At 42.9% G+C, this 13128-nt stretch overlaps 1 protein-coding gene across 7 annotated transcripts in view; it reads right to left on the reverse strand.

Annotated features, from left to right (window-relative positions):
* The window catches only part of cpeb3 (cytoplasmic polyadenylation element binding protein 3), a 42669-nt gene that overhangs the window by 22961 nt on the left and 6580 nt on the right, over positions 1-13128 (reverse strand). For 5 of the 7 annotated variants that reach the window (XM_019272803.2, XM_019272804.2, XM_010734583.3 and 2 more), the window contains exons 3-4: positions 10081-10234; positions 1973-2029 (exon numbers count right to left, since the gene is read on the reverse strand). In XM_019272803.2, the coding sequence (XP_019128348.2) occupies positions 1973-2029; positions 10081-10234 (211 nt within the window). The remainder of the gene's footprint in view (positions 1-1972; positions 2030-10080; positions 10235-13128) is intronic. The other 2 variants (XM_019272802.2, XM_019272801.2) reach the window with 1 other exon arrangement.

Raw genomic sequence — 13128 nt, forward strand, 5'->3', positions numbered from 1 at the left:
AATCACCTGCTATCACATTTTCATACTCATTTTTCCCACAATACTAAGTTCACATGGTGATGGCTGAGCTTTGAGAAAGACATATTAGAGAAAGAGATATTAAATAGATCCCAGGTTTTTTTGCTATACAGTACCATGGTTTCTTTGCTCACTTTCACGCTCAAATTTTATGTGCAAAAAAACACCACATCTTATTTCAGGATTGCGTTTGAGCGTTTCCCTAATCTATGAATTGCTCCCACAAACAAGCTCAACTTGAATCTGCTGTGCCACGAATGCAAACCACAGAGGCAAAACATGGCTTAAGACGGCACAATTTCCAACAAACAGCAGCAGGGGTAACACAGTGCTAAACAGATCCTCCTGCTCCTCTCAACGCATCAGTCACAAAGCAGACTCGTCGCCTCAAAAACCAATATGAGCTTTTGCATTGTGAGACTTGCCCCTCTGGCTTCTCTCAGGGAATATATTGTCTCGGAGCCTCTTCTCCCTTGCTATGTTTTCATTAAAAAAAGATCTGGCTCTCCAATCCAAAAAAAACTAGTCAGTCCCTCTGCAGCTTTGCCCTCTCACCGTCTGGCCTTGGCAGAAACAAAGTCACCTAGCAACCAGGGTAAAATGAAGTAAACGTTGCACTGGGAAACCGTCAGATGCCTCTGTGAGGGAGAATACAAACCATCAGGGAGAAGAGGAAAGGGGAAAGTAAGGGTTAGGAATAAGTACCAACTTCAAACTGTGTGGTGTCTCGGAGCGAGAGAGAAAATGCTTGAAAGGAAACTGGGTGATTCCTCTGGGCATGATGAGTTTGATGTCTCCAGCTCTGCTCAGCTTCAAAGCCTTCAACACTTCTACTGAGCTGTCAAGTGAACAACACCAATAAATCTGGATGGAGGACCTACGCTTACTACTGTCCGCTCTTTCTTCTCCACTTCAAGTGCTAATGCCATCCGGAGAAAGTAGAGCCTTTACAGGTTCTCGCAGCGTGAAGCCTCAAAGCTAATAGGAAGAAATGAAGAAGAAACACTGAGTAAAACGCTTTAAAGTTTCTGTCTACACACATCACAGGCTACCACGGAGAGAGCCTGTTCTGACAGACATAGAAGATCTGGGCAGATCTGTGCTTGCCAAAGTGCAATCCCATGACACAACAGTTTAACATCAATCCGGGACACGTTCTCCAAAGATAACGAGTAATGAAAAGAACAAAATGAGGAAGGAGCGCCAGTGTTGTCAGGATGTAATGGGAGAAACTACTACACTGAGAAAGTTTTTTATGCTAGACCCCATCTGCCTCTACTGTTTCCTGTAGGCTAACTGAAGAAGTCGGCAGAGGAAACTAGGGCTTTGCTGATTTAGTTTGATCACGAGTCGAACACCAGAGATCAGGTCGGAATATGATTGTCCCAAAGAAACTAGAGGATATAGCCACAAATGAATGTTTAAATTAACGTGTAAGAGAAATCATGTCCATCATCCCTTCCAAAGACAAATACAGAGCACTCAGACAGGCCTAGTTTGGAAAACTTTGGGTCATCCATGCAGCAGCATATCGGATAGAGACCTGATTTCTCTCTGTGGCTCATCTCCTGTCACTGCTGGGCATCTGCCGTCTGGTGGGGACACTGCGGGGGAATCTAGACTTACATGTTGGGGTATTTTTGGAAGCGCTATTCACAGATCAACTGTGCAGCTTCCCTCAGTGCTAAGAGGTCTGTCCTAAGTTTATGGCGTCAGGGAATCCAGACCTTAGCAAACGGTGGGCAGGTGTGCCTCGTGCATACTGACATGGGCCCCCGTGGTTATATGTGGTCATATGTTTTTCATGGGAACATGCCACAAAAATACTTCCCATTCTCAATGCCTTTAAAACATACACGGGACAAACACAACACATATCAGTAAAAGTGAAACAATTCTGATGAATTCCACATGGAGACGAAGATGATGGGTACTACAATGAAACGTGACTTACTATTCAATGGCATTATGTGGTCTGCTCCAGGATGATGGAAGTTGAGGCCCATGCGTCCTGTTAAAGACAAAAAAGAAAAGATTTTACAAAAGAGGGGAAACATGGAAGTCACCGATAAAAGCCACCCTGTTGATAGACAGTTTTTAAAAATCTTCCATTCTACTGTCGTCAATGGGAAAATGCCAGCCATGATGAAATGTTGCAACATGAAATGAATAAACAACAAATTTACCCAATGCGATACAATGGCAAAAGGGCAACCACAGAAAACAGATGTGAAAAACGTGGAAACACATTCTTTAGTTGTCCCATATCTCACACACACACACACACACACACACACACACACACACACACAAACAAAGGCGGCTATAAGGCTTGGAATTCAACAGAGTGTCCATTCTGCTATGGTGACAATGTGTGCATGCTACAAGGGCCCATCTGTCAGTGCTTTCGTGGAGAGTGGGGTGGTGTGGAAACGTCTAAATGGGAGTCTTCTTGGTTATCTCGGTCTATATCCTCCTATTCATACAGGTGACAACAAGAAAAATACACTTAAGCCCGGGCAGAAATAGCCTACCTGGTTTAGGACAAAACATTGCAGTCTCACTGTCAACATCATTTGCAGTGGCGGCCGCAGAGGCACACCCTTTATCCCTAACCACTTAAAATTAGGGCCCTCTGTCAAAATCCGCCTACACCAGCTTTTTTTTTTTTTTACTCAACACACTGCTAATAAGAAGCCTACCTAAAGTCATTTAAGAAAGGAAGAAGGTGAAGCAACCATTTCATTGGAATACACACCCTTTAGATTTAATAAAACACAACATTTGTGGGCCAGACCATCCACTTTGCAGAGCTTCACTTAAGTGTTAGCACTGGGGTGGTAGAGAGGTAAAGGTAAAGGGGGACAATTCCAAAGGATATGTTGCTTTACTGTTTCCCTATATGTTACATGGACTTTGAGAGACAGATGGCTGTATGTTGCAAGCCACTATGGTGCAAACAAGATGACATGTCAAAAGTTTCAAAATGTGATAGAAAACAGATAAGCACAGACAGAAAGGGGGCCTCTTTCTTGCTCGGAGTGGAATTAGCAGTTAGACCTGATTGAAAACCAGAGAGGCAAGGTTAGGGGGGATGACAAGGGGGCAGCCACCCTGTAGCTGCACAGATGTGGATTTCCACACTCCTCTCAGCCAGTCAAAAACTGGGCAACAGTAAGGCTTGCGGGTGGAAATGCATGTGACAAGCCCATACATTTAGACATTTGTTGGAACATGTGTGACACAGCCTACTGTCACATTATCTTTGCCCTTTTCCATATCTGAACACACTGTTGGCAAAGACTACATGCAACCAAAAAGAGGAACATCCTGACCCAACCCTGGATGAAAGCTCTCCGATCATCCGCCGTTTTCTCTGTCTCACCAACCCTACCCAATAGTCAAGCTAGGCTTTCATCTTAAGTTTGAGAGCCTCATGTTGTAGCTGCACAGAATCATGTGTATTGGTAAATGTGTGGGTGGTCTAACAACCTCCAACCAAATTACAGGGTTGAAAGGCAAACGTCTGTCTGTCTGCTGAAGTGTCCTTGGCAGAGCGTCCCTTATAGCTCCACAGCAGACCGTGCACTTTGACCTAGTACCACTGCTTTTGAAAAACATGAGGATCAATAAAGTACTACATTACACACTAGAGATTAGTATGATTCATTGAACATTCACAATCAAAGCTGTGACTTTGCTGACAGGAGGGCAAGAGTTGCAACAGAGCTTGCCTTTTCATCTACATTAGTCATTTTGGGTGACAGTTGCCCTCCTGAAGCCTTAAAATAGCTCTGGGCATGTGCCATCTGCTTCCCCCAGGAGTTGAGTGGCAGGGCCTAAGGGGGCCGCTGAGCCGTTGCTCTTCTGGTGACATTTCCTCATCGAGAGCCTGAGCTATTCTCAACCTCCCCATGATGGTTGCACAGCGGCACGGCCACTCAGGAGACACGCAATCCACTTCCTTAGGCGTAGATCCAACAGTACCTCTCTTTCACCGCCTGATAATCTACAGACAGGACAGTGACCTCACTGTGACTGCTTTAAGAGAAATGTGATAAAGAGTAGGGGGTGGATTAGCTGGACACAGCCAGTGGCCATCAATTTGAGATATGGTGCCCCTGAAGTTGTCATTGCGTGGGAGTGTGAGGTTTAAAGAAAATAATCAGATTAAAAGACTGCAGGAAACCTGAGCGAATGTGGTTAAATGCAACATTACCTGTACAACTTCATGGGCTGTAAAGAAACATAAATCTTTCATCAACTGCTGACGCAGCATGTGGTCCTGTCCAGGGTGCACAAGTTTCGAGAAATGTGGGAAAGAAAATAGGCTCAGGACCTTTGGTCTGAGAATCCAAAAGGGCCACATGAGTCCTACTCTTCAAGTTCCTAAGCTGTTATATTTTCACAAGATTTCATGTGGCTAATCACCACCAACCTCGACCCACCCGGAGCCCCTTCTCAACCGCTTTGGTCACGTTTTGCTCCCTCTGTTCCACATTATAGAAAGCACCCCCAATAACACCTCTTGGAGAAAAACTCCAGCAGGAGTTATAAGAGGAGAGTGGGAGTACCAACAGAAAGGTGTGGAAATGTTAGCACTGATGAAAAAAAAAAAAAAAAACACCTTGGCAGCAGGGTGACCCAGAGCTGCACTTCTTACTAACTACTGCCAAAGAAACCAATTAGCAACAGTACACAAAAAAAGATGACAAAGCCAAATGGGGGGGCATGTGTTTTGGGCACAGTCGACATGACTGAAAAGATTAAGAGGGATGATTGGGAAGAGTTATTTTGTGTGTCTGTGTTGTCAGAATGGCCTTTTTATCCTTTCTAGCTTAGATTGAACCCACCCCCCTAACAAAACGATTACAACTGGGCCAAAGTTTCTTTTGAGCCACACAAAACTACATAAAATACACTATAAAACACAAATGGTTAGGGCATGTTTCATAAAAGTAATGATAATAAAACAATTAAATGTCTATCATATAATGATAAAGGATTTAGAATATAGTTAAACCTGCTGAACAACAACTGTGAGATCTGGACAAACCATGATCTTAATAGACCAAACAAGCCCGGACTTGTTTTGTTGCCTGGACTGGACTAGTTCAGTCATGCCTGGAGGAACCACCATAACAAAACACACCAGTCTAACAGTGTAGTTTATTGGAAGCAAGGTGCGATTTAACCTTTAACACAGCCAACAAACACATCGTCTTATCTCTATAGAGTCATTACTGGCTGTTTAAAGTACACAGCAATGCTGTGACACTAAGATCATCTCAAGTGTTGTTAACTATAACAATCGAAAGGCTCAGAGGTCACGTCCGACTTGTCAGTCCAACAAAGTGGTTCAAATATTGACCTTTCACCCCAAATTAAGCTGGGTTGACCCATCTTTGAACCTAAATAACACTTCCTAGATCTCCACTTCCAAGAAACATGATCTCTGAGGACTTAGTTACGACAGCTCATGGTTTTCTTGAGCTTCTTTGAACTTTACACCACAACTCTAGCTAATACAGAGACAGAAAGTGTCTCTTATGGGCTCCATCTTTGCCAAGGTTTCGAGCAAAGTAACATGGAGACACCTAATCCATCCTAACATTGAAGCACCTTGCATAATTACACTTTTACTCATCCGACCTGTACTGTGCTTGCAATTCTTGTTTTCCTCCTGATAAAAGCACCAGTGCGTCAACTCTTATCCATTGACCGATGCTCTTGTCAACAAGTGCATAAAGTCAAACAGTTCCAGTGTTTGCTCTCTCTCGGCTACTGCCTACAGTTATATTTGACACCTTCTATCTGTTACAGCAACATTACACCTCATACAGTTAACAAACACATGATGGGTGACACCCAAACACAACAATGGAAAGCTGCTTGTGTCAAGCTAAACTAGTTAGCATTTTTCCGAACAAATGCCAGTTGGTGTTGGTTATTTAATAAGCCGGTGCCAGGAAAGACAGACAAGAATTTTAATAAACTGATTCAATATTTCAAAGATATTTCAGCTTCAGATACTACAGGGTTGCAGGATAAGTGTGATAATTTGATTTCTTTTGAGGTACTGGTAGTCAGGTAGTTTTACTTTGGGACTTAAGTGGTTTCCTCTTCCTTCCTTCCAGTCTTTATGCTAGACTAATCACAAGTTGCAGTTCCACTCTGTGGCTTAAATTTGCATTTAGGCTGATGGAGTTCAGTCTTTTTAAAGCTGCACTTAGACACAAGGACACAATGCGTAATCGTAAATGACGCATGAGTAAGATCATGTGAGTCAAGACAATCTGAGGCAATGTGAGCGTCTTCAGAGAGAGAGGGTGGGTGGGATCTACACAAAGCTTCCATGAGGACTTTAGGGACTTATTTATACTTTTGAGTATCTAAAATTGTTAGTGACAACACTGAGATTGTGTGTGTGTTTGGGGGAGAGCATGCCGCAGACACAATGTTACGTCTGTTGAGTTGTCTTTGCCAAAGACAACCGTGACAGCCTGGGAGAGAGTGTATGAGGTGAGATTGCTTTGCATGGAATGTTGCAGCTGATTTGCATGTCAGAAACAATTTGGATGTGTGTATCTTCCATGCGTGTGTGTGTGTGTGTATGTGTGTGTGACGATATGGCTGGCAGCAGTGTTGGGGGTGTTTTTCCAGGCCAAAGGGAAAATCTCTAGTGTGTGTGTGTGTATGTGTGTGTGTGTTTTTGTCGGTATGCCTAACTCTCCACACGTGAGCTCAGCTGACCCAGTTCAGGAGACTACGGTACATGCAGACCAGTGTGTGTGTGTGTGTGGTGCTGTAGAAAGGGTCTGTTTGTTCAGACGTCCCCTCGGCCCTATTCCCCTCACCCAGGAGTAAAGAGCTTTTAGAAAGTTTGAGAGGATCACAAGAATAAAGTGTCTCTCTCACAGACAACACACACAACACACACACACACACACACACACACACACACACACACACACTTTCAAGCTGACTCCTCTCCAAACAAGTGCTAAGAAAAAAAAAAGCTGGTTGAATCGAAATGGCTTTGCCCTCCTCCACCTCCCTGTTTTGAAAGCGAAAGACCGAGAGAGCGACAGGGCGGGTGGGGGTGTGGGTGGGGTCACCTCACACTCTGTTTAGAAGACCCACAGAGTCTCATTCGCATCATGGTACAAGTGCTCCTTCTTGTTTAAAAAAACAACAACACACATGCACGCTCGCACGCACATGCACTCATAAAACATTCGAGGAAAAACAACTGTTCCAGTCACAATGACAAGTATGTGAGAAATGTCTGTGATGGGATGAATGTGGGTGAGACCCATTCAGTTGGGAATGCAAAACTGAGCCTACTGGGTTAATTAGGTTTGACTGGTGCTTCTCAGCTCCGTCCTAAGTGGGAATCAGACTTACTATGATGGTACCAGGAGTTTTTTTTTTTAAAAAAGGGTCCAGTGTGTAGGATTTAGTTGCATGCAGTGGTGTAATCACTGCACTGAAATCTCCTCACATAGCCCTCGCCTTCCTAGCGTAAAAAGGAGAAACAACGCTTGAAAGACCCCTGTCTAGAGTCAGTATTTAGTTTGTCTCTTCCAGGTTGCTGTAGAAACAGTGTTTCAACATGGCAACCTCGACAGAAGAGGACCCGTTCCCACTGTAGATATAAAAGTCTAATTTTAAAGTAAAGATTCTTATTTTCAGGTGATTATACATGCGTGAAATACATTGTTATGAATATTATATTAGAGAAAATAGAGTCCCTCTATGTTACACACAGGACCTTTAAAAGGAATAGTTGAAATGTTTAAACATCCAGATTGTGTCATTTTCTTTTTCGCAGCAGCCATTTTGACCTGAAATAGTGGGCACACACAGATGTTAGCAATGATACTAATTAAGGTTCAGTTCCATTCGGGTCAAGCGGAGTCAGGGTGCTGCTGTGCTGCATGTCGGTTCACTGGAAAGGCTCTGCTGCACTAAATGGAGCCTTACTTAGCATCATTGGAAACACCTGTGTTGACCCTACTATTTCATGTCAAAATGGCTGCTGTGAAAAAGAGCTGTAATTTTGCTTTGCCTGTCAGATCAGGGTTGCATCTGTCCAGTTGACAACACCAGTATTACCCATGCCCCGCTTTGTAAATGAATCTTACAGCTAAGATGATCTTGAGTCCACGGAGTTCCAGTGGTGTGAAGTTGACCTTTGCCTTAGGATGGGATTTGGGAAAACATACTAGTCAGTTTCACAACCATAGCATTAGAGGCTCCGTCATCTTTGCTGAGCATGAGCTTGCACCTGAACCTCCAGACAGGTCTGGTGTTGTGCTCATTGAAGGATTTGAGGGATTCTTAATCCACCAGAACAATTAGCTAATCAAAGCTTAGTAGGCGGGTTTTAAAACGGAGACATGAATCATTTTCCTCGTTGCTAGCTTGGTGCTTAGCTTATTTATTGACTTAACTGCTCCTAGAAACCAGCTTCCACACTGTCGGACACAGATTACAAATGACACTATCGGGACTGATATGTTGCTCCCAACTGATGGGTTTAAGACAAAACAAAACAAAACACTTCCCTTCAGGAAATCAGCCAAAATGAACTTGTCAGGCTGATTGAATTATAGGAAAATTACATTTTGGCTAAATTACGTTTGAAAATGACCAAACACGAACCTGACATGACCCTGAAAATTTACACAACAGAATGACCCAGGCTTGTCAGGGTCAGGTAAGCAAAACACTTTTCCATATAGAGTCCATGGGACAAAATGTGCCCTAATGTGTACATTTCAAGTGTTAGGGCAACGCAGCAGGAGATTACGCAGCAGATCCGGCTGAAGCACAGAGGCTCTTCTCAGACAGTGAGTAGGTAAGTAAGCAGGGTGGAGCTGCAGGGTGGAGCTGCACTGTGGTTGGCACGGTAGCTTACTGCAGCCCCACGCTGTCTACATGACGACAAGAGAGGTAAACAAGCAAAGAGGGGATACAGGAATGCACGCCCATGTCCATGTACCGCCCTCCTCGTCTTTCCTTGCGTCTCGTCTGTCTCTGTTGTGCTTTGATAAACAATCACGAGGAAAACCCTGCAGGACGTTACGACACCTTTCCAGTGAAGTTAAGCCATGGCCAGGATGACCATTTCGCTGTAACAATGCTCTCTCAACACAAGACTGGGAAAACAGACTCCATGCATGAGAAAGCGACATCATTATATACCCCTCCCACCCATCTTTCCATTGTTAAGATGGAGGAGGATGGTGGGGGGGAATACCCTACACCCAACCTGACAGGGCCCCATCTGGGAGACTGGATCCAAAGTTTTTACAATAGACACGTGACCTGTGCTACAAAAATAATGGCTTTAGAAGGCCTGATGTCCATTGGATGGCCTTAGAAGGGTGTGAAGACCATCATCAAGCATTTGATAAATCCTCTATATTTCCCAGGAGATTTGATCATATTTTTATTTCAGCGTGAATCTGAATTAGAATGTTGAGAAAAATAAACTGCTTCTGTGTACTGCAGTTGCTTAGAAACACTGATTTGATCTTCAGGCTATGACTCAGTCGTGGCATGTCTCAGCCCACAATCACGCAGAAAATGAAGGTCCAAGTCTGATTTCTGAATTCTGCTTTGTGCTGATCATGTCACTGAGGAAAAATGCAAACTGCAAACACACGCTCAGTCACTCGACATTTCTCACAGCTCGCAACATATTCGACCTGCAAAAGCACACGTCAAGAAACAGTATCATTTGTCAGCACAAAGACAACGGGTAAAGGAGGAGAAGGAGGGCAAAGGAAAGACCACAGATTACTGCACTTCCGGTCAACCAGACACACACACACGCACAAATTATGTGAGATTTTGCAGGTAAGGCTCATATTGTTAATTATTCATTACAATTTCAAACAGAACATGATGATCCATACTGGATTGGTTAAGAGATTGGCAAATAGAGCAAAAGAAAATGTACCCAGAGATGATATATGCCCATGAAGCAAAAAAAAAAAAAAAAACCCAAAACAACCCAAGTATTGTAAGCATGGACGTATGAATATTCCTAACCTGCAAAATGATTCCTCCATATAATATCAGCGATAGTCATTGGTGGGCCACCGGCAGGGTGTGGTTTACCTTTGTCATGGTCAGTCCTTATCATATCCATTAAGGAATTCTCCAAAGAGTGCAAGCTAAAAGCATCAAAGGGCCGATTCCGGTCCTGCAACACAGCAAAACAGGAAGAGGGTTAGAATTGAAGTCACAACAGTAGATCACACACCACATAAACACTATATGGCATTTTATTGCTGTGACAGTTAGAGCTCCTGTTACTCGTTGGTTGCTTACCTTGCTCAAGGGCAAATTGCTGGCAATAACGTGCCTGTACCAACGGCTCCCATTTTTTTCTTTAAAAAAATAACACAGGCCGGGATGCATTCTTAGCTAATCTAGGCTAACATAAATTAAGACTGTGGAACTACAAGTTGCAGAGAAAAAAAAAACAGTGTGTGTGTGTCATCCTCGGGGATGATGGTAAATACAGCTGATATTGAAAAGGAGATATGAATCTTAAGCCCGGCTCCTTAAGCCTTTTCATGTCAGAAAGTGAAAGCACAGTGAAAGCACAGAGAAGGTTCTGCCCCGAGGATCTGTCTGGATTTAATTTAGTGCAGAATTTCTTAACTGTCATTTCTCTAGGTGGAGTAGAAACAGATGAGAAGAAGAAATTTAATCTGTGATCACACAAACTGTTAGTCGCTGGGCTTTTTCCTATAATTGATGAAGTACTCCTCACTTTGCTCGTGAACCCTCTGGAGATCCAAGCAACTGAAACATTTGGCTGATCAATACAAAAATGATTAAAGGTTTGAATATTTTATAGTTAAAATGTCAAAGGTTATCTGGTTATAGCTTTTTTTTAAATGTAAATTTGGGTTAGTTGGACAAAACAACACTAGACAGTAGACAACATCTTGGACTCTGGGAACTTGAGATAGACACTTTACACTACTTTCTGGCACTATTTTTCCCTCAATACAAGTGCAAATACTATGCATGTTAAAACACAATGAAAATGATACACTCTTTTTCCAGTACCTTCCAATGTAACTAAATGTAAATAAATATAAAGATAATAAGCCAAATGTCTCAAATATCAAATGCTGTCTAAAAGAAATTAGCCATACGATAACTTAAATTTGTCCAAAATAGAGAACATTTTGATTCAAAATATGAAAATAACTAAAGACTATGTATAGATGTTATGAAAGCATCTTTTTGTAAACCTTATTTGTCAGTCACCTTGGACAGAAGCTCATTTCCTCCTCAGTACTTTTACCTGGTGATCTTTAAAAACTAATTTCCTGATCTTATTTGGTACTTTGCCCCCATTGAGACCAGATCTGGACAGTTAATGCAACATCAAACACCTCAAGATTAAACCTCTTACTACTGATGAAATGTTTACACGCCCACTCTGTGTGAGTGAATTTATGAGAATGACATGTGTGCCAAAGGTAAAAGCCTGTGACCGCGTCTAACTGGAGCTGGAGGCTGTAGCCTTGGCAGCTGTGTCCTGTGTCCGCTGCCCAAGCCGGGGCCACATTGTTTGGACACCACAGCTATTGTTGCCCATTCGGCTGAGCATTCAAAAGTGTTATTCCCTTCACTCTGGACCCGACAGCGCCACGCAGATAAAAATCTGCCCACTTGGTACAAACGGTAAACACTTAAAACGCTGAGCTTTGAGTTTTCTCCCCTCTCCCCTCCTCTCTAACACATGTGGATGAGCACAATGATGGGGGCGGTGCGTCGGAGAGCTCAGCATAGTCAGAAAACTTAAAGAGATCATATACACCAAAGCCCCAAACAGACTTTACTGTGGAGCTCAATACTATCAACAATAAATCACATATGACATAACTGTATTTCCCATCTGACTTAAATGACATATTCGATGACTCTACAAGAAAAAAAGCCTGCTCGAATCCACCTAGAATACACAATATAGCCACTAATAGCTATACCATTGAAGAAATCAACAAGCCATTCCAACAAGGAGTGTAACTAACGACTTCTGACTTGATTAACTGATTAATTGTTTAGTTCAGAATATCAGAAAATAGTGAAGGTGTACAAGATGACGTCTTCAAATTGCTTAATTTGTTGACCTAAAAATATTCAATTCACAATGAAAGACAGCAGCAAGTCGTTGCGCTTCATAAATGACTTAAGCAATAAAACAATTATAGAAATTGCTGAATGAGTTTGATCATTTCCTGTCAACTGATAAAGCATTTAAGTATCGTCAAGAATGTGAACATTCCCAAAGGACTTGAAGCGACATGCTCTCTGGTCCCTGCTTCAATCCCAACCTACTGTATACTCTAAAGCTTATTTAATTAAAGATGTCTTATAAGAAAGCTAAGATGAAACCACATCATTGGCAAAATACAATTGCTGTTCACATGAAAAATAAAGCAAAAATGACACAAGAAAACAAGTCAAACAACTTTAAATACCTGATATAAACCACACTGGTTACACCCTTTGACTTGTCAAAGCTCCTGACGTTTCACATAACCATCAGATGGCATTGAGACTCCACCTGTCAGCCTGCCTACCAACTTAAACTTCATGATCTGATATGGCGTGATTACGATCACAGAGGACCACACAGGCCAGTGCCATCGTTTCAAATCAGAGCATCTCCCGAGAAGCTCATGTGACTTTGCATCTTAAGCCTCACGCTGACATGTTAAGTTAAATTCCGCACATTCCTTGGTCTTCAAGCGGCAGCCAGCAGCAGGCGAGTATGAGCACATATCAGGAGGACAGGGGACTCAACATTTCACTCTGCGCTTCATCTGGGGTGCCTGAAGAATACTGAGGGAGATCTACAGAACAACAACAGGCACACCTGTCGCCAGCTGCCCACATGACAGCGCGGGGCCGGTGTGCTCGGCTCAGGAATTTGACTTCTGTAAACAGCACAGCTGACATGTGGCACCCTGATCTTGCATCCTGGTGATAACTCGTCTCCAATTATGGGTGTAATTGCTAAACAGCTAAGTGTGAACTACAGCCAGGATTGCATCACTGCTCATAGGCTCT

This window comes from Larimichthys crocea, chromosome III (assembly GCF_000972845.2).
Source record: "Larimichthys crocea isolate SSNF chromosome III, L_crocea_2.0, whole genome shotgun sequence".
NCBI lineage: Eukaryota > Metazoa > Chordata > Actinopteri > Sciaenidae > Larimichthys > Larimichthys crocea.